The sequence below is a fragment of the Monopterus albus genome, unplaced genomic scaffold, assembly GCF_001952655.1.
Source record: "Monopterus albus unplaced genomic scaffold, M_albus_1.0 scaffold34.1, whole genome shotgun sequence".
NCBI lineage: Eukaryota > Metazoa > Chordata > Actinopteri > Synbranchiformes > Synbranchidae > Monopterus > Monopterus albus.
Genome location: NW_018127914.1, coordinates 3,886,261 through 3,907,856, shown reverse-complemented (window position 1 = coordinate 3,907,856; position 21,596 = coordinate 3,886,261). Strand labels below are relative to the sequence as shown.

Here is a 21,596-nt window from a genome sequence, read left to right as displayed (position 1 = left end):
CCTGCTGTGTTTAGAGGGTATACTGGAATGCTATCTCAAATATTTGGATGTAAATGCCTATTCTGTGGGATGGCGGGTTTGTGGTATCCTTGTGTGCTTTAGGAATAGGGCAGACTGACAAGGCTTGTAGCACTGACACAAATCAAGCCATCGTCATGCACATTCCTGCCCAGTTGTGTCCCTGAGGAAAGATTCCCATGCTGGGCAAGTGTGTCACAATAACTGCAGACTGCCCCTCTGCTGGAATTCACCTTTTAAGACTTCTGGATGGATGACCAGGTCTGAGTTTGCTTAGTTGTTTGGTTTTCATTATGCATTCCCATGTCCTGGCCAAATGCAAGTACTTCCTCTCCCATACACATAATTAATTGGAGCAATTCTTTGGCCCATTTTGATATTAGATAGCAGGGTTGAAACTAGAAGATTTGTGAAAATATACATTCATATGTAGGCTCTACTTTGCTGTATTTGTTTTAATGTAACATGAAAAGAAACCATCTTTTCATCTGCTTGACATATGACAAGAAAAACATGAAAGGAATATGTAGCTTAGTACGGTACGGTGTCTGGGAGGGGGAAAAATGGGTCCTGTCATACTTTTCTTGGGAGTGACTGCTTCATCCCAGGGGGCAATAACAGTACTGTAAAAGCTGTACATTAAGTCAGTTCTAAAATATTAAAATAGTGCAGAAAGTATTAGACAATTTCTACTATAGACAGATATATTAGACCCAATTTAGTTTGGATATATGGCCATGGATGGATATGGATGCTGGTTATGGATGAAATACAGGATGAAAAAGTATTCTCCTCTGATCAGGACTTGGTTGGTATTTCACTTGAACTCAATTTTAAATCTCAGCTATATTCAGAAATCCATTGCATTATAAAAACATCACATTACCCAACGTTATAATTGTTGTTCAGCTCTGTTGAACTCAATTTTAAATCTCAGCTATATTTAGAAATCCATTGCATTATAAAAACATCACATTACCCAACGTTATAGTTGTTGTTCAGCTCTGATTGTCCCCAGATCCAGATTATATTAACTGTTGACTATGGGTCAGTTGACCTCTATCTAGCTACTACATGACTGGACATGTGGAAATTAAGGTTTTAATTTAATTTTAATCAGTTTTACTGTCAAGGAATGTTACACACACAAGAAATTTATTTCTGGTACCAATGGCGGCACTGTCACTGCAAGGCACTGATCTGGCCATTGGGAATAATTCAAACAATTTAGGATTTGGTGTTTTGCTCAAGGACACTTCAACATGCTGACTGGGGAGAACAGGAATCAAATCAACGATCTTCTCTTTGGGTGACGACCACTCCTGGGGAGAACAGGAATCGAACCACCGATCTTCTCTTTGGGTGACGACCACTTTTGTTTGATAATTTATTGGTTAGGGTCAACACTAACCCCTTGTGAACAGCACAAGCTACAGTATAAATGGTCACCAACTATTTAAATATCAAAACAGTACCTGGTGGCATACCACTCCTGAAAACCATGATGCAGGTTTACCAGCTAGCAATCAATGGTTTTATTTTGTAATTTGGCTAACTCACAAAATACATGTTGATACAGCTCATAATATCTGAGATTGAGAAGCCTGCATCCAGCTTTGATTCTGCCCTAGATTTTATTGTGGACACAGAATGGAGGGAGGTTGTTTGGAGATTTGCTTTCCAGGGGTTGCAACTGCAAGCTCTGGCTCACACCCTGTTTAAAATACATTGTGTTCATGCTTCTTTACATGCGTTTTTATTGCAACATTTTTTATCACTGCGTACTTTTCTCTACTAAGATTTTATTGGACTATTTTACTTAAAAGGTTTCTTTGACTTGAGTTATGTGTGCTACTACTGGAATATAGTCAGAGAGGAGAGCCAAACATTCCTTCTAGACCAACTCTGAACATGAATTTTTGGAATGAACTGTCGATTGTAAAAACAAGCATCTACGCCACCGTACCAGCGTCAGTAAAAGAAAAGTAAACATTTCTGTTGGATGTGCCCATTTTGTCAATCTCCCTCTTTTTGATGCCAAGACAAAGTTCATGCTTTTCATAACACAGCGTCAAAACTTAATTTGTATACCTCGTTTGACCTTCGACATGAATTGGCTTTTAGCTCACACACTGCTACAGACAAACAGAAGAGTTTTTCTGATTCATCTTGTGTGAGGGATCATCATTAGTCATGGAAGATAGATGTCTTGTAGACAAACACTGTCAGATTACTTGGTTTAAAGTGATGGAACATTAGTCTTCATGGAGGAAAAAGCTAAATGTAGACCACAAATTGTGTTTGGGGGGGAAGTGGTGATAACAGTAAAAGCAGATCATCATCTATTTTCCCAAAGGAAACTAAAAACACCAGCACCAGAACATCCAGCTTCTTTTCACTTCTCAGGGTTTTAATATTTTCGGATATTTGACCTCATACACTAAATACATTTCTCAAATTTGACTCAACTAGAGCCACATTGTTGCTGATTAGCTTCAAAACCATGATTTAGAATCACATTCTTAACATTTAACTCAGGCTTTCTTAAAGTCAATCCTTTGTGGATTTTCTGTTCTTGCAACTTTGCCATTTAAAAAGCTCATTAGTCATTTGAAAAATTCAACACATTAAAATGTTGATGGTTTTTGCTTTTGCTGTTTCTCACTCTTTCACAATTTGTGGTTTATTTTAATTGTTAACACTAATTAATTTGAAGATCATGCAGTTTGTACATATCTGACCAAATGATTATGGAAAAACAGTTTAGCCAAAAACATTTGCCTTCTAGTTTGAAGCTTTGAATTGTTTTTCTACAGAAACCCAACCTTGACAACTTTACCATTTGCCAACTATTCTCACTTTTTTAAAGTTCCTGCCCAGTCAACAAACCGTTGCGACACAAAACCTTTGAAGTGTAGAAAATGGTAACCTGCCAAATGAGTTTGGGCACCTCTGAATAAGCAACACAATTTACTCTGTGATTTATACAGAGGTACGGTTGGTTTGTTTTTAGGGTTGTGTACACAAGGCTCATTATGTCCTTGGAAGTGCACAACGAAACCGCAGTTGACATGAACACAACAGTATCTTGACAGAAAGACAAAGGGGAAAATGATGAAAGAAAGATGCTAAGGAGAGGAAAACAGGACCTCAGAACAGCATGTTCTTCAGATGGCAGTCAGTCTTTCTGGCTAAGTCCTGGAACTGGCACTACGGGCAGAGCAACAGAGACCACCCACCTCGCTGAACACCCCTGGTCTACCAAATATGAAGAGAAATTGACCATTCACCAAGTTACTGTCCACAGTGATGACAATGACAGTTTTACTGTGCTGTTCAAACATGGTCTCTCATTCATTCAAGGTTGCTCACTTGGCATGTGCTCCATAAAGTGCCTGCCACGTTTCCACAGGCTTCCCCATGCTGTCACATTTTTTGGGCCCAAAGAGCCTGTGCACTAGAGTTCATTTCCAATGGAGCCAGGCAGAGAAAATGGGCGTACAAGACCTCTTGCTAAGCTGAGTGACTTTATGAAGGGGATAAAATAAACAATACAACCCTTCTAGACTTTTCAAATGTTATAAGACCAAACGGATCAACTTCTGATGATAGAAAGAATCAAGAGTCAAGTATAAGATGTTGTTTTGCTCATTAAGCCAAAGGGGGTTGTTCGTTTTATTAGCCACTCTGTCTCTGTTGGAATTCTGTAGAGGAAAAAATGTGGCAGCAAAATGAGTAAATGAGTGAAAATCATAGATGTAGACTGTGAGTTCAGCTAATTTTGGCAGAGCGGAGCCTGAAAACGTTTTCAAGGTGGATATAAAAGCTGAGTACGACAGCTTTCTAAGAAACATACATAGCTGGCCCATATCCATAGTGAAAGTGGCAGCACAGCGAGTTAGCAACACCTCTTAACACTAAAGTGAAGTAAAAGTCCAGGCCTCGCAGAGGGGTGTCAAATATAACTGTCTGTAGGCGATAAGGCTTAAGCGTATTTGCTGCCATTGGTCTGAAGGTGGTTTGTGATAGACCATGAGGTGCTGATTTGGGGGGTGGGTAATAGTCTCCATGCTGTTGACCATTAAAGTGGTCTGAAATAGATCCAGGCCTGAGAGTAAGGGAGGCATCCCAGAAGCCAGACCGCCCCAGTAACACCATCGCCATCACCTCCACCCACACACCTAGCCAAAGATAAGCAGAGATGTGACAGCGCTCTAGCACTAAGTGTTATATACAGTCCAGGCGCTCTGTTTTCTAACACTCCCACTGTCTCTCAGCAAGCCCACTGCTGCTGTTTAAAAAAAGATCAAGAGCCCCTTTCAGTATAGAACCTGTGGGAAATGGGAATTGTCAGAAAAGTGGCAAACATTAGCGCTAATGTGTAACAATGATAACAGCGGGTATCACCATGAGGGATTATCCTGTTCTTGGCTCTCAAGCCATGGCACTTTGTCTGCCTGAATACTTTGTATGATCAACATTCCCTCTGCGCTCACAATTTGCAATCTGCTACATGCTTAATATTGTCATTAATGTCTTTAGCTTGTTTAGTGATAAACAAATTTATTGAATTAAACATGACATACGCAGGAAGCTTGTGACTTCTACTGAAGTGATGAAAAATAGTGGAAGATGACTACAGGGTTGTGTGGAGCGGTGATGGGTGTAGCCTCAAATTAATTCATGAAACAAACAAATGCCATTTGCATCAAGTTTTCCCTGACTTATGGGTTATCTGACATCTTTTTAATTACCTCATACTGCGGCACCTTCTTCTCTCAGTAATTTAATGACACACAAATGAGCCAACATTTGTTTCTCTACAAATCAACCTCAAATATTCACACGGTGAAACAATAGCTGATGAAAACATGCATTAATCACATTTTCTTTTGCCAGATTTCCCCAAATTTGGTAACATTTTGCACTACGTTTGGATGGGAACTCATTTTAAGCAGCTTCACATTTCACATTATTAGCCAATCTTATTAAGTAACTCAAAGTATAGCTACATTACAGTATAACAAACATTAGTCAGTTTGCTGACTTTATGACTCTTCCCCTATATGCTGCTATTATAGTAGTTGGTTAGAATTACATTATGATTTTCCACTTGTGGTTGCGGTCGCTGCTGTTCAAAAGATTTTACATAGTTTCATGTTAGAGATGCCATTTAAAGATAATCAGAATCAGATTCAACATCAAAATCAGTTTTATTAACCAAGTATATTGGATACACAAGGAATTTGACTCCGGTATAATGGCAACAATGTAAGGCAACAAGAAAAATATGTGCATTTAAATAGGAAGAAAAAGAAGCAAAAACAGGCTATTATGCATTGAAATAGAAGAGTTTTCAAATATATATATATATATGATATATAAGCTTTAGCTGTACTTTAGTATTTTGTCAGCATTGTACAGTAGCTGAATAAACCTTTGTGAAGTTAGGCCTACATTGCACTACCTGCAGTAATTTTTACAGTGCCTTGCGAAAGTATTCAGCCCCCTTGAACTTTGCGACCTTTTGCCACATTTCAGGCTTCAAACATAAAGATATAAAACTGTAATTTTTTGTGAAGAATCAACAACAAGTGGGACACAATCATGAAGTGGAACGAAATTTATTGGATATTTCAAACTTTTTTAACAAATAAAAAACTGAAAAATTGGGCGTGCAAAATTATTCAGCCCCTTTACTTTCAGTGCAGCAAACTCTCTCCAGAAGTTCAGTGAGGATCTCTGAATGATCCAATGTTGACCTAAATGACTAATGATGATAAATAGAATCCACCTGTGTGTAATCAAGTCTCCGTATAAATGCACCTGCACTGTGATAGTCTCAGAGGTCTGTTTAAAGCGCAGAGAGCATCATGAAGAACAAGGAACACATCAGGCAGGTCCGAGATACTGTTGTGGAGAAGTTTAAAGCCGGATTTGGATACAAAAAGATTTCCCAAGCTTTAAACATCTCAAGGAGCACTGTGCAAGTGATAATATTGAAATGGAAGGAGTATCAGACCACTGCAAATCTACCACGACCTGGCTGTCCCTCTAAACTTTCAGCTCATACAAGGAGAAGACTGATCAGAGATGCAGCCAAGAGGCCCATGATCACTCTGGATGAACTGCAGAGATCTACAGCTGAGGTGGGAGACTCTGTCCATAGGACAACAATCAGTCGTATACTGCACAAATCTGGCCTTTATGGAAGAGTGGCAAGAAGAAAGCCATTTCTTAAAGATATCCATAAAAAGTGTCGTTTAAAGTTTGCCACAAGCCACCTGGGAGACACACCAAACATGTGGAAGAAGGTGCTCTGGTCAGATGAAACCAAAATCGAACTTTTTGGCAACAATGCAAAACGTTATGTTTGGCGTAAAAGCAACACAGCTCATCACCTTGAACACACCATCCCCACTGTCAAACATGGTGGTGGCAGCATCATGGTTTGGGCCTGCTTTCTTCAGCAGGGACAGGGAAGATGGTTAAAATTGATGGGAAGATGGATGGAGCCAAATACAGGACCATTCTGGATGGAAACCTGATGGAGTCTGCAAAAGACCTGAGACTGGGACGGAGATTTGTCTTCCAACAAGACAATGATCCAAAACATAAAGCAAAATCTACAATGGAATGGTTCACAAATAAACATATCCAGGTGTTAGAATGGCCAAGTCAAAGTCCAGACCTGAATCCAATCGAGAATCTGTGGAAAGAACTGAAAACTGCTGTTCACAAACGCTCTCCATCCAATCTCACTGAGCTCGAGCTGTTTTGCAGGAGGAATGGGCAAAAATTTCAGTCTCTTGATGTGCAAAACTGATAGAGACATACCCCAAGCGACTTACAGCTGTAATCGCAGCAAAAGGTGGCGCTACAAAGTATTAACTTAAGGGGGCTGAATAATTTTGCACGCCCAGTTTTTCAGTTTTTTATTTGTTAAAAACGTTTGAAATATCCAATAAATTTCGTTCCACTTCATGATTGTGTCCCACTTGTTGTTGATTCTTCACAAAAAATTACAGTTTTATATCTTTATGTTTGAAGCCTGAAATGTGGCAAAAGGTCGCAAAGTTCAAGGGGGCCGAATACTTTCGCAAGGCACTGTATATATGTACACGATGGTTATATTTACAAATTAATGCACTGGGAGTGTTTGCTGTATCCTGTTATACATGCAAACAGGACACAGATTAACTGTTAAAAAGTGTGATGATGCAGGGAAAGGAACTGTTTATCTGTTTTGGCTTTAGCACCTTCAGGAGAGGAAGAGTTCAAACTGTTTGTGTCCAGGATGTGTGGGGTCTGCAGAAATCTGTGAACCCCGCTTTGATTTGACCACAGTACATATTGTTTGAATCATATTGCAATGATTATACCTGAGTGCACAGTTAAGGGTGACCTCCCTTGTTTCAGTTTAACCCTGCTCTGGTGGGCTCAGTGTAGAAGCTCACCAAACCATAAAGCTCTTAAGCCAAGTTTACTGGTCTGCAATCTGTTTCTTGTCAAATTCCCACCCGTGAGCAGATTTTATGAGTATCATACAAAATTTCTACTTGCTTCTTTCATTTCTTTTTGACTCTGTCTCTTGGTGAAAGTGCAGAAAAAACACCACCATCAGTTGAAATTCATTGTTCTTTCAGGTTACAATATATTCTGTTGAGAACAACCTCACTCCACAGCCTGTGCATTCTCATGCACTCATATTTATTGAGTGCATAATGAAGCAAATATTTGCTTTCATTGCTGACAGTGATTTCTAATTGTACTTACTGACTGGAAAATCACAGTATTTAACTGGGCCTGATGTTAGAAACTTTCTAAATAACCCACATACTCCTATTTTACAGCTTCCCAAATTGTCACACTTGTGTAATCTTTTTTCCCGTCAGTTCTTAATGTTTATGAGACCCAGAGTCAGTCACATTCCCTAAAAGACAAGCCACTGAGTGACTGCTGGGCTTAAGTTTCTGTCAGTCATCTGTCCCTTTAATACCTTTTCTCTCAAGGTGACTTAACACTGTGCAAAGCCTGCCAAACAGTGCACACAGTAATCTCGGCAAATGAGTAAACTGCAGTGCAGAGCTGCAGGTGTGAAATGTTCAAAGTGGTGAGGTTTATAGCTGATGTTTCAAACATAGGCCTAAAAGGATGTAAAAACAATTTCTGCCATTCACAGAAGTGAGTGATCCATCATTACTTGAGCATTGAGGGTTACAGACTCTTTGTTTTCTCTCCAGTTTCTCGGGCCTGACCATTGGAGGTTATATGGATGGCGACACTTGACAGCCATATGCAATTCTCAGCTGGAGGAAGCTGTATCATGCCTGAAATTTGACTTTAATACTGCTGCCAAGACAGAATACTGCATTGAATAGTTCCTTTGTTGGAGAGCAAAGGTTTTCTGTTTTATCATGAGATGGTCTTGGACTGATTGCATTTCATTTACAGGTATTCTTCAAGGTTGAATGGTTCGGTAGAGTTATCCTTAGTATAGATATTTTCTGAATTTTGTTGTGTCAACAGATACAGCTAGAAAGACTTACCTCTTAGTTCTAGAAACTTTATGATTACCAGCACAGATCCAAAAACAATACACATATTCTGCTATAGTGTACAAAGGTGTAGCATGTAATTTGTCCTTTTCTGTGCGACGGCTTTCTTGTCAACCTATTAATTCACTGATCTAAATATTAGATGATCAAGATTGGCTATAATGAAACCCTTTACTGGCTTATGTATATTCATTCTGAACTGTCCTGGCGTGTATGCTGCCATTCATCAGCACTAACTGGCTAATCAGAACAGTTTGTATGTACAGAAAGATGTAAAGATGACTTGAGACAGTTGCTTTCTGTGGAAATGTCAGCTATACTTTAGGTTAGAAACTGTCATAAATAGCAAACTTCAGTGTGCCATTACGTAACTGTTCATACTGAAACATACACATAGGGGTAGCAGCTGTTGAGGGACACTACAGAGATGTTGCCTAGAGTTTTACTTATTATACCTGCACACTTTTGGAAGCAGGTTGAAACTGTTTCCAGTTAAAATCACACATATGCATTTAATATTTTAATTTTGATATTGTGCAGTGACTTTTTCATTTACTGTATAGTGTTAATTTCCTAATTTCTTATCTTCAGCAACTGCTTTGGGGGTAAATAGACACTTGTGCATTTCACTTATTTTGCAACATACACAATATTATAAAGTACAAAATATAGGGATACGATAGTTGTGACAGTGCTCTTTGCCATTGAAAATGTGCCCAATAGGCATTTTGTAGCCCCTCTAACCTAAACCAGGAGCTAGGCTGCTGCTTCTCCTTTTGTCATCGTCTGTACCCCTCCAGTGTTAAGTAGTATATGGCCATTCTGACTTTTATCACTAGTGAGTGCAGTGAAGCCCACAGCTGTGGAACTGATATGGCCTTGTTCTGTTTGGCCGTGATTTTCCTTGGCTCATTCATTCCAGAAAAAAATAGCTGTTATAGCCCATTGATGAGCCAGAGCACAACTTAGAAAACATCATTTATTTATCAAGTGGTTAAACATTTCTCCACCGGCCAATCATTGAATCACTGTGTGTTCAGAATGTGAGCCGCCATATGAACAAGTGGACACATAAAATCTATTTAAGTTAGGTTTGCTGTCTTTGTAAAACATAGCATGTCTATAACATCCCATTTCACTGGGATGGGGAACATCGGAGCAAAGTACACATATGGTCCATAGAGTTAATCCATATGAAGACTTTTATCTGACCCCAACCTCATCTCCTTCTGTTCCTTTGTTTGCGTTTGGAGATAAGGATGAAAGGGTTCTTGCCAGATGACCTTCAGTAAAAATCTGTTCATCTCTGCCCCTTCCATCCTGAGCTAAAATCTGACTGAAGCCATTCTTCACTTCCATGCCATTCAAATGGTGGAAAGATTTATGTTTGTGCATTTCTCAGATGTGCAAAAGAACCCCTTTGCAGCGTATGATCTGTGGAAATCTTTTATTTAAATTAAATTGCATTATAGAGAATGCTTTAAACCTGTTGTCCTAATAAATACGAGTTTGTAAGACACTAGAGTAACACTGGAGACTCATTTCACCCGCTTTCTCACATTTGTCTTGATGCAGATTGAGAACTACATCAAAGAGAGTATGAAGACCGAGATGGCTCAGCTGCAGCAGAGTGCCGTCCACAACCACACAGCAGCCATGTTGGAAATGGGCACCAACCTTCTTTCTCAGACGGCTGAACAAACACGCAAACTAACTGACGTTGAAACACAGGTTTGCATAAAGTTGACTATTCTATCTTTACATTTTTCTCTTTCTTGTCCACATACACCGAGGGTTTATCTAGGCTCCATTAACCTAGTCATTCTATATCCAACTACTCCAAAAAGGTTACAGAAAAGTGGCCAAAGGCAAAAGTGATGCTGTATAAATGTCTCTGCTTGCCTCAGGTTCCTTTTGGTGTTTATATGGAGCATGAGGAAGAGGTAATGGAAACTTATAAAGTTAGCAGTCAGTAAATTTAGCTAAAGAACTAAAAAGATAAGCATTTGCAAAATTTAAAAACAGATACTTATCCATCTAGAGTATGTTATGATTATTACCATGTGTTTGAGAAGCACTTGTCAAAATGAAAACAGAGCAGACTGTTTATATGTGCCGTGAATATGCAGTGTGTTTCGAGAAAGGCCTTGAAATATGGCCCTGTATTTTTGGTTTCTCCTCAAGGTTTGGTGCAATTGTGCATGATATTAGCTAGTATTACTGCAGCTAACACGACATGTTGACATTCCCTTTTTATTATGTTTAAATGTTGTGTTCTGTATATCTGCATTTTTTATATGGCAGGTTTTGAATAAGACATCAAGGCTTGAGATCCAGCTGCTGGAAAATTCTCTTTCCACTAACAAGTTGGAGAAACAGTTAATGATCCAGACCAATGAGATCAGCAAACTCCATGACAAGAACAGGTAAACAAGCAGAGAATCCACACAGGCTGGTTAGCATCTACACTGCAGCAAACCGGACAAAGACGCACTGCAACTAAAGATCATAGATAGGAAGGAGACTGCTGTTCTCGGTACAATTGTGCCAACAAAATCAAACACTTGCTAACAGTTCTTGCTGACTACCACATAATTTGTTCATCTTCCAAAACAGTTTTCAGTTGTATAAACAGCATAATAGGAAGTTCATTGTCTGTGATTTTCAGTAAATCAGTCTCAAATGTGTGAGGGTGTGCTTTCCGTGTTGGACCACTGTTCATATGTTGCAAAATCAAGGATACATATTTGTCTCCAGATCATGTACAGTCATTGGTCCTGCGAGATATAGTGTTTAAAAGGCTTCAGTCCACATTGCTCATTGCAATCCACAGAGACTCACTGCAATCATTTGCAGTCCAACCATTTGAAAGAGTAGTCTCCGGTGAATCTTACTGAGGTTTCTGATTTCTGAGGGCAGTTTTCAGCTTTATGACATTACTCTGTTTTATATGCTGCTTTTTCTTTTCCTTTATCATAACCCTTTATCTTTATCAATAACAGAGGGAAACATATGATCAGTTAATGTATTTAGTGTCATTTTATTTTATCTTCCAGGCATTAGGCTATATAATAGTAACACTATAATGGTAAAAAGATTTATAGTGTGTGGGCTACACATGATGAACTAACATTTAGACAAAAGGATTTGTATTTCTGGCTTGAAGGAACCTTGTTGTGTTTGTGTACTTTTATCAATTATTTGTGCAGTGAAGAGTGTATCACCACGCTTTGACTGTAATCACTCACCGTGTCTGTCCAACAATAACAGCAGCAATTAAAAATGTCGAAAGTGGAGAAATAATTCAGCTTTAATCAGCTGACTCTTACTCATGATGCTGTAGAAAATAAAACAGATTTTACTTACCTAAAATGAATCTTAGGTAATATCATAGCAACGACTGCGAAACAATATTCAAACTATTTAATTCTCATGAAAACAAATCCCATCCAAGTGGATATAAATACCTCAAGGAATCAGGCTTAAACACTTCTCCATCCCACCTAACAAACATTTGTGACCTTTTTCCTCAGCCTTCTGGAGCAGAAGATGATGGAGATGGAGATGCGACACCGTGAAGAGCTGGAAACTCTGAAGCAGGAGAAGGGAAGTCTCCAAATGCTGGTTGGGAGGCAGAGTGGGGTGATCAGGGAGCTGGAAACCCAGCTGAGCCGCGCCACAGGGAACAGCACGGCCCTGCAGAGACAGCAGCAGGAGATGATGGACACCGTCCACAACCTGCTCAACCTCTGCTCCAAAGATGGAGGTAAATCTCACACGTTGAAAGCACTGGAACTTTTTCAACAATTGCTAGTGTAAATATGATCTCATACAATGGCCTTCACATAAGAGCACACTCTGCTGTTTGTTTGGTGCTGAGGTTACAGATGAAGAACGTCACAAACTATTAGACATGGAAGCATAAGAAGTCTGATGCAGGACCAATCAGTTAAAAACCAGGAATAATATTTATGAAATTTAGGCAAGGCTATGTTTTAAAGCTGAACTCATGGACAATAACAAAATCAACAGGGACACAGTGCATCATGTAGTTTTTATGACCATGCACAGTTTAGTGGTCATGTTTTAGCAGTGCTAGTGGCATGACTCTGGGAATGATTTGTTTGTTTGTCATGACTACTGGATGCATTGCCACAAATATGTGTGCTGACATTTATGCTCCCCAGAGGGTGAAGCCTTCTAACTCTGGCGACCTCCTGACTTGTTCTCCAGCTCCTGATGAGCTCGACATTGTTGGTTTTTAGTCAAATGCCTCGCCAACTAGTGGATGAAATTTGTCTGTTGGCAAATCAGCCATTGATTTCCTGAAATTCTCTTAAAATTTGCGTTATACTTGAATGGAAGCCCACATTTTGTTTTATTTGTTTGAAATCCTGGAACTAAATCAAGAGCATCTTTCAAAGTACTGGCTTTGTCCATTCAGAGAAACAAGGGTTTATGTTTCAGTGGAGGAGGGTACTTGTCAATCATCTGATGATTGATTATATTGTATATTGATCCAAGATTATGTCCACCTCCTTTAGCAATAATCCAAACCCAAGAAAATGTCAGACCTCAATGTGCAAAGCAGAGTTGGTGGATTGGTGGGGTGAGGCTTGAACTATGAGGCAACACTCAGCTTGTTTTGAATTGGCTACTTTCTCTGATCAGATGTTACAGCTATAACAACACAGATTTTATGATTCTTATGAAACTGTGATGACACCAGTTTTATAAACATTACCCCATAATGAGAGGCACAGGGATGCAGTGGCTATTAATTTTTATATCGCTGAGAGCAGCATGAAAATAGAAATATGGTTCTTATTGTAAGAGATTTGGTGTCTCTCATAAACCAGCATGGTGCTCTTTTTTTTTGTAACAATCATTTTTCATGCTTTAACTTTATAAAGTCTGTGGACATAGCCACACTAACATATCAAACAGGACTCTGGCTATGAAGTAATGGGTTTATTTTTATTTCTCAGAGTCCCTCCCTTCTGTTAATACACAACCAGGGATTTCCCTTTTGACCCTCTATTTGACCCAACAGCAACCCATCGTTTCTTGTTTGGTCAAATGCAGTGGAACTCATTTACGTCTAACTCAGCTTTTTAAACACCAAACACACTTGATCCTAATTCTAAATCCCACTGGTCACAGGAGATTTGACTTGAATGTCTGTGTTGGGGGTTTGTTTGCAACCTCATTTCCATTTGTGGGTTTCCCAAAGGGACGCCCACAGCGCTTCTTGAGGCTTCCCATCAGACAGGAAATGACAAGGGCACGAAAGGATGTTGGAACCATGAGTGACTAATGCACGTGATTAACATGCTTTGTATTTATCATGCTGCTCCCTTTTGTACTTTTAATGTTCCATGCAACAGCGGTCACGGGCGGCCTCTGTTTGCACTCCATCTGTTTACCCTGGATTTGTGTAAGTTACATTTAATTACCAAAATTCCTTTGAGACCATTTTGGCCTGCCTGGTCCTGATGTCGCTCCTCAACACTCAACTCATGTTAAGATTCAAGTGTGTGCTGACTCGATACTTCCAGAGTCCTATCTTTTCTCAAATCTGACAGCATTCACTGTAAATGCAACTTTACTAGCCTTTATTTTGACACCATTTCTGCTATTTCTTGTGTCAGGGAGGTCAGCAGAGCAGGGTGCCCCAGCCCATCCCCCTTTCTCTGATTGCTGGCTGCCTTAACAAGAGGCGATAGAAATGTAACATGGCCACTGCTGCTCTGTGGTTGGTCCTTTCCTCTTCCATGCGGTGTCAAAGTTTGAGGTGGGCACGCAGGTCAGAGGTCTCCCGTTTCTTCACCCCAGCCCAAATAAGTCAAACTGTAATAGCTCCTGGGGGAAGCCTTGTCCAAAAGAGGGGAAGGAATAGGTAGATGTCACTGATCATCTGATGCTCTGCCTCTGTTTTTCAACAGCATTAAAAACACAGAAGCAGACTACCCATCTTTTTTGCGTTCAGGGGAGGGCATTTGTTTGTTTGAGATTGTCTTGGTGTTTTCTTTTCAGAATGGGGTTAGCATTTCATGCCACGGAGTGGCGTCTGCTTGCATTAGGCTCTGTTTTGAAAAGTGAGCCTAAGCATTTCCTTTAAAGCATGGACTCAGATCATCTTTGACTTTACTTTGGGGAAGATGTCAGACACCTAAAAAAGGGAGTCTTGACACTAAATCTCCATGTAGTTATTTTTTGTTTTCTATTTTCCCTGTATGGCTTTTCCTAGGTGTCCAGTGTGTCCTCAAGTTTTGCAGTGCAAACTGTGGGTTGGGGATGTGATGTGGTCAGATGCAGCAGTGGGAATCTTAAGTTGTAATCATTACCTAAACCTCATTAGAGTGCAATGAGCCAACACACTATTATTAATAGTAATTGACCTCAGTTTTGGAACATTATGTAGAAAGTTCTGGCTGTTAAATATGACTTCATTTGACAGTCTGCTATTATCCCGCTAAATGAACGACATTCATCATGTTCACTGCTTACTCAGAGGCGATGAGAGTAAAATACCATAATTTTAAGACGCCATGCAAAGACTTAGAAATGGGCACTCACAGTGTGTAATGCCTCAGCACAAACCAATTTGTTACACATCACTTCTCAGTTCAAGTTAGTCTTTATGAATTGTTTTCAAAGTGCTGCATATGATTATTTTTATGTTTCACTGACCAGGAGAATGAGTTTTTGGATACTGTGTGCAGTTATTGTTATTTATCTCAGTTCTGTGCATAAACACAATCTAGTGTACAGTATTTGCGAATGCAGTGTAGTTGTATACTGTACATTATCATTCTTGGGACACAGGGGCATCAGTGTCTGATCGTTACAAAGCAGCATACTGAAGAGCAGGGTTTGTAATCTTGAAGTAACAGCTTTAACTTGAACTATCACATAACCATAATCCTTGTATCATGTTAAGCAAGGCCTTCATAGCACAGCTGTTGTAAAATGTACTGTGGGAATGAACTGGTGTCATTTTATAGTGCTTTGCATTCCTTATATACGACAGAAATGTATTGGTTCTTATAGGAAGCACTTTAATTCTCAGCAGTATTTAGAAACTTATTATGGTCACATGGGAGCAGTGATATCTATGGCAGTTCATTTAGTTCCATTATTTACTCTTTAGTCCTAGTATCTGGGCTCATTTGGCAAGGGTACTGATTTATGCAAACACCCAAGCCCTGCTGGTCCTTTCACATGAACCCCCTACTGAATACAAGTCCCCAGTGAACCACAAAATATTTTTCAGCAAATAAATATTGGGACATAAATAATATTTGTAGAGCTGTGCAGCAAGCTGTTCAAGGGAGCCGCTCCTACGCTGGAGCATCCAGTCCCTCAGCAGACAGTCTTCTTCCACAAAGGAAGATCTCAGATGTGATTGTGTAATAATTGTCCACGCTGTTACAGATCGAATACCAGAAAGTTCTCCTCTGACAGTGATCTCCCTGGCCTCTAAAACGTGCCCTGCTGTCTGCCTGCTTGGGGTAAATTACCACCTGACAGGGCCGCCCTTTGTTGCATTAGAGTCTGGCATGCGAGGGCCCCCTCTGTCATCCTGTCACAGCAGGAGGTTCTTGTTGCTGACACTCAATACTTTGTCAAAATGCTCAGATAGTACGCCCAAGTAAGCGGCCTGCTTCCACCAGGATGCTCTGTGCTGAGGAGGAGCGGATCAAAGTGAAGGTTAAGCATTGCTGACACATTTCACTTTTAATAATAATAATAATAATAATAATCTTTATTTGTACTACACTTTCCAGCTCAAGAGCACAAAGTGCTACAGAAATAAAAGCATAGTAATACAATATCAGTTAAGAACACTCACAAACAGACAGAAGCCAAATAGATATCCAGCGTCTGATATAGGCCAACTCCCACCCAGCCGGCTCTTTTCACTGACATCTTCTTTTTCTCAACAACTCCAACAATAAAAACAATAATGTGAAACCGGAGATGAAAGAGGAAACCATGAGGCAATGCAGAAGTGAAAAACAAGGGCTAGGAAAGTAAATATAAACCACTTTTTACAACAGGAACATGAAATTTGTAGCTTGTATTATTTTGTCCTTAGCCTCTTGCTTGGTTTCAAAATAGTGCTGCCATAATTATCTACACATAGAAATGTATGCAGCCTGTCTGCCAAAGCGTGAGGCCTTCTTTCAGAGTTAGAGATCAGCTGGTTGATAAACTACTATTCTCACCTTAATATGTTAGTCGCCCTGAGGTGATGGTTAATGGAGACCTCACAGATCGGCTGCTGCCTCAAATGGTTTTATTATCCTTTTTGCTGACATTTACAGGTGTAAACTGTGATAAATTGACTTGTTTGTTTGTAATTTGTGACTTTATAAAATATTATAATAGAAGTATTAGTTCCATACTGACACAAGAGGTTGCATGAAGGGTCACTGTTTTTAATAGCATGGACTTTATGTACAGTACTATTCTTATACAATATACAAAGTGTTTATTTAATCTTTTTTTTATCACAAAGCATTGCAGCACCGGCACCTGAGCTTGGGCATCCTGTCAGTCAAAGTCTAGGCCCAAAGTTGTTCTGTCATCTTCCTAACTGGCTGAAATGCAGTTTAATGTGGTGTGGGATGTGCAAACATAACCACATAAGACCACTTTGTGTAGAATTTTACATTTGTACCCTCAGTGGCAGTGACAAAAAGAGCGTGGCAGATAGTGATGCAATGCAAAGCTCAATGCTACTGGTATTTATATGTGCTAAATATGGATCTAGAGCCAGGAGGTGCTTAGCTTAGTTTAGCATTTAAACTGTAAGCAGGAGTAAACAAGTAGCCAGTTTTATCCCAGGTTCAGTAATGGCTTCTCTGTCACCTTGCAGTTACTCACTGTCCAGCATATGCTCCCATTCACTGCACTTACTGTAGTGGCTGTTCAGTAAGTAGTAATTATGGCCCATAACTTCTACAGTAGGTAAACCATAACTTGTCATTTTAAAATTTCTGTTTATGTACATATTAGCAAAATGAAATACAGTGTACTGATGGGTGTGCTTTAGAGGTACTGCAAACCCTAAATAGAGACAGGCTAGCTGTTTCCCTCCGCTTCCAGTCTTGCTAAGTTAAGCAAGTCGCCTCTCAACTCTAGCTCCAAACTTAGTGTCCAGACATGAGTGCTGTATCAACTTATGGTGAAAAAGTGAATGAGCTTATTCCCGACAGTGTCGAACTGTTCCTATAGTGCAATGTTTATTATAGATTGTTGCAACAGTGAATATCTAAAAAGGATTCCAGTCTCATTAGCATTACATGCTCCAAGACCACAAAATGGTTCTGATAGCTCATGTACTATACCAGTACAGAATGGCAGGATTTCTATGCTGGTCTATTGTGGTTTTTCCACTAGGGGTGTTTAATTCTGTCTGTGTGTACAGTCTTCTACAGGTAAAACAGTGTAACCCCCTGTCCCTTCCTGCTTGTGTACCCACAGTTGTTCCGAACAGTACCAAAGTCGTGGATGAGGAAAAGAAGTTCCGCGACTGTGCTGAGCTCTACCAGGCTGGCTTCCATAAGAACGCTGTTTACACCATCCATCTCAATTCACAGGAGACCAAAAAGGTTGGAAGCCACAGTAGCTTACAGACTGTAGCTCTCTGCCTTTTCAACACATCTAGGAAGCTCTTTCATAGTAGGTCTGCGGGGTTTCACTTGTTTTCTCAGAGTTGAAGTGAGAATCAGCTATCTCCTTGTGAGTTAAAAGCCCTGATAGTGTGACCACAGCCAGAGATGAGTGTGAATGATGGGTGCTAGCTGCTGCATGAACCTTTAAAACTAGAAATACACTTGGAAGCTTTGACAGTACAGGAGTTTAGCAGGAGTGTGTGAGGTGTGAAACAGGACACTAAGCTGATCAGGATGGCGACTGGTGCAAGTGTGTGTGTGTATGGATGTGTGTTGTGTGTTTTTTTTTTACCTCTATTGTTTACACACTCATAATTGATGGTGATGATTTAATAAGTTATGTTGATAGAAAGTTTTTGTCTCAATCACAAGAATGGTGCTTCTCTTTATTCACAGAAAATTTTAAAAAATAAAAGTTTAAAAACTCACTAAAAGTCAAACTAAAATTCTCCAAAATTTTTTTGGATGAACATTTAAACTATAAAGTGGATCAAAATGCACAACAGCTTAAATTTTATTAAGCTTCAAGCCTATGGATGAATATTTGCTCTGGCAGCATGTGAAGCATACACGCTGTCCAATTCTGTAGTGCACGTGTTGTGCATGTACGTATGCCATGCACTAATCTTGGGGAAAATGATTCTGTCAGGGGCACTTTCTTAATTATACCCATGCTGTGTTCATGTGTGTTCAGCTGTGTGGTCTGGTTGAGGTGAGAGACCTTCTCTGCTCCTCTCTGGGGTCTCCTCCTCAAAACAAAGAGCAACACTGCAGATAGCGCACCAGCCCTACATTATCAGCTTACACACACTGAGGTCCAAGATTAAGGGCCACGTTATACCTAGGTGTCTGCTGGTGTGTGTTCACCCTCCACTTTAATCCTGCAGAAAGACGGTTCTCTGATGGGAAACAACACTGGGGAGTAGGTGAGGGATAAGAAGATGCTGGTTAAATTTTAGGAGGACACGGATATATCACATTCCCAGGAATGATTAGTCAGGAATGCTGGGAAAAGGAGTGTCTGTTCAGATGACCCCTCATTGTTTATTAATGCCACTGAAAGAATGTTGAATTCATTAGAATTACGGTGAAATGACATTGTTCTTAATGAACCAAAACCTACGGGTGCTATGACTATTCCATCACCTTATGTGTGTCCTCTCCACTCTGTCTTCCTTTCTTTTTTAAATTGTATAGGTGTATTGCAACATGGAAACAGCCGGTGGTGGATGGACAGTTATCCAGCGCAGAGAAGACGGCAGCGTAGACTTCCAGAGGACATGGAAGGAGTACAAGATGGTTAGACAATACAAATACAGTACACGCACAAAGACACTCACTCAGTATCCAGACTTCCATGCCCACTAAGACCAAGATGTAATCGGCATCACTTATGCACATGAACACACCAGCCGAAATGGATAGAATACACTCATGCATAACCACAAAGCATAGATTAGAAAACTGTGTGAGTAACAAAACATCCTGATTCAAAAATACACTTATGAGGAGATTATGTCAAACAGTGTAGTCTTTTTGGCCTCAGTTGATCATATTGAAAACTAAGAGGCAGGATCCGCTGATCCAAGTCCATTTGGAAAGCTTCAGCCAGATGTCATTCCTCTACAGCCATAGCTCCCCTGTCACTTTTGTATTAACAATATGGTCTTGAGTCTGAGACTTGCTCCACTCTTCATCTGCAGCTTCACCGACATGCTGTTATTCTTCCTCTTTTTAAGAGGAAATTTTTACCTAACTTTCTTCATTTTTTATGTCACCATATCAGTCGTTTCATCCGTTTTTCATCAAGGAGAAGTCTATGCATATTTACATTAAGGTTGCTAACATTTCTGACATAAACCCTGTTTAGATGGTAAATTGCATTTGTCATTGCTCATCTGTTGTGTTAAGGAAGGAGCCTGTTGTTTGAACTGAACTGGATCTCACTGTCCTGGAGTCTTAACAGTGTGATTTTTTAGTGGAGAGGGCAGTGAAGGCATAAAGAGCAGCTTTGTCTCTGAAGTTGCCTGAGTTCAACTCCACCTTGGATTTTTTGGCACTGCGGATGGCTGCCTCGGTTTTGTACTGGAGACAAATTCCTTGGCCAATAAAAGTGATTAAAATTTACATTTAAGTTAAAAAATTAAATTAAAAGAGGAAGGTGAAAGGTTATTGCGATAAAAAGGAAGATATCGTGAATTAATAAAAGAGAATAAGAATAATAAAGCCAATCTAGAGGAAGAAAATACAGTTAAAGTGAAGCCTAAGAACATAAGTATCACTGAGACTGATGACAGACCTCCAGCACTGAGCAGGTCTATACAGTAGATGGAGAGAATGAACCTGACATTTACAGAGCCCGGCATTGTCCTTCTCCTTAAACAGACTGGAGATGATCAGTGGTGTTTTATTGTGTTATTAATTTTTTCAGACTTGGTCTCCACAGGCTGGCCACAGATTTAATGTCCTTTGAGCATTTGTAAATCTTTAAGTCAAAAGGGAGATGCAGTTTCTGTGTGGGGATCCAGAGAGTATTCTGGCAACAGGGATTGCACAAATTAAAATGTGACCATCCAGAATTTATAATTACATTTCCAGGAGACCTCGCAAATTATATCCGACAACTCAGTCTTTAATCTTATCAGCATGTGAAAGTGCTAGATAAATGGTTGATGGGAATAATTGTTCTGAAAGTATGTAAGGGGACACCCCAGTGGTACAAGTATTCCAGGAGGTACTTATGCAGTTGTCACGGGGTCAGTAGAAAGCTGAACTGACTGTCTAGCAAATTTAGAATAACAAGTAAGCTGCCCATCAGCCTCAGTAAGGTAGGTACCCAGTCAACATTAGCAACTGAACAGTGTAAATGAAAAAGTTAAACATCATGGATAGGCAGCTTTAATAGATTAACCAATGAACAATACTCATAGCAAGTAATGGGAAAAGGCAGTTAATTATCAGTTTAAGTTAGCTAAAAGTATCATAGAAATTGTTGATATTGTTAAAAAGTGATGAATAAAAAAAGTTGATGAGCATAATTAAAAGTAACTGATGCCCTGTACAAGAAGGGCCAGAGCCGCCTCCACTTGTTGAGGAGACTGAGGTCCTTTGTGTGCGCGGGGCACTCCTTCAGACATTTCATGATTCTGTGGTGGCATCTGTTGTTTTTTATGCTGTTGTGGGCTGGGTGGGAGGTAGCATGGACAGAGACAGAAAGAGACTCAACAAGCTGGTTAAGAGAGCTGGTTCTGTCCTGGACTGCTCTCTGGATTCCATCGAGGAGGTGGCGGACAGAAGGATGCTGGTAAAACTAACATCCATCATGCATAACCCCTCC

At 39.9% G+C, this 21,596-nt stretch overlaps 1 protein-coding gene across 2 annotated transcripts in view; it reads left to right on the top strand.

Annotated features, from left to right (window-relative positions):
* Positions 1-21,596, top strand: part of angpt1 (angiopoietin 1) — a 49,628-nt gene that overhangs the window by 12,851 nt on the left and 15,181 nt on the right. For both annotated transcript variants that reach the window (XM_020597459.1, XM_020597460.1), the window contains exons 2-6: positions 10,152-10,307; positions 10,881-11,002; positions 12,110-12,342; positions 18,069-18,196; positions 19,457-19,558. In XM_020597459.1, coding sequence (XP_020453115.1) covers positions 10,152-10,307; positions 10,881-11,002; positions 12,110-12,342; positions 18,069-18,196; positions 19,457-19,558 — 741 coding nt within the window. The remainder of the gene's footprint in view (positions 1-10,151; positions 10,308-10,880; positions 11,003-12,109; positions 12,343-18,068; positions 18,197-19,456; positions 19,559-21,596) is intronic.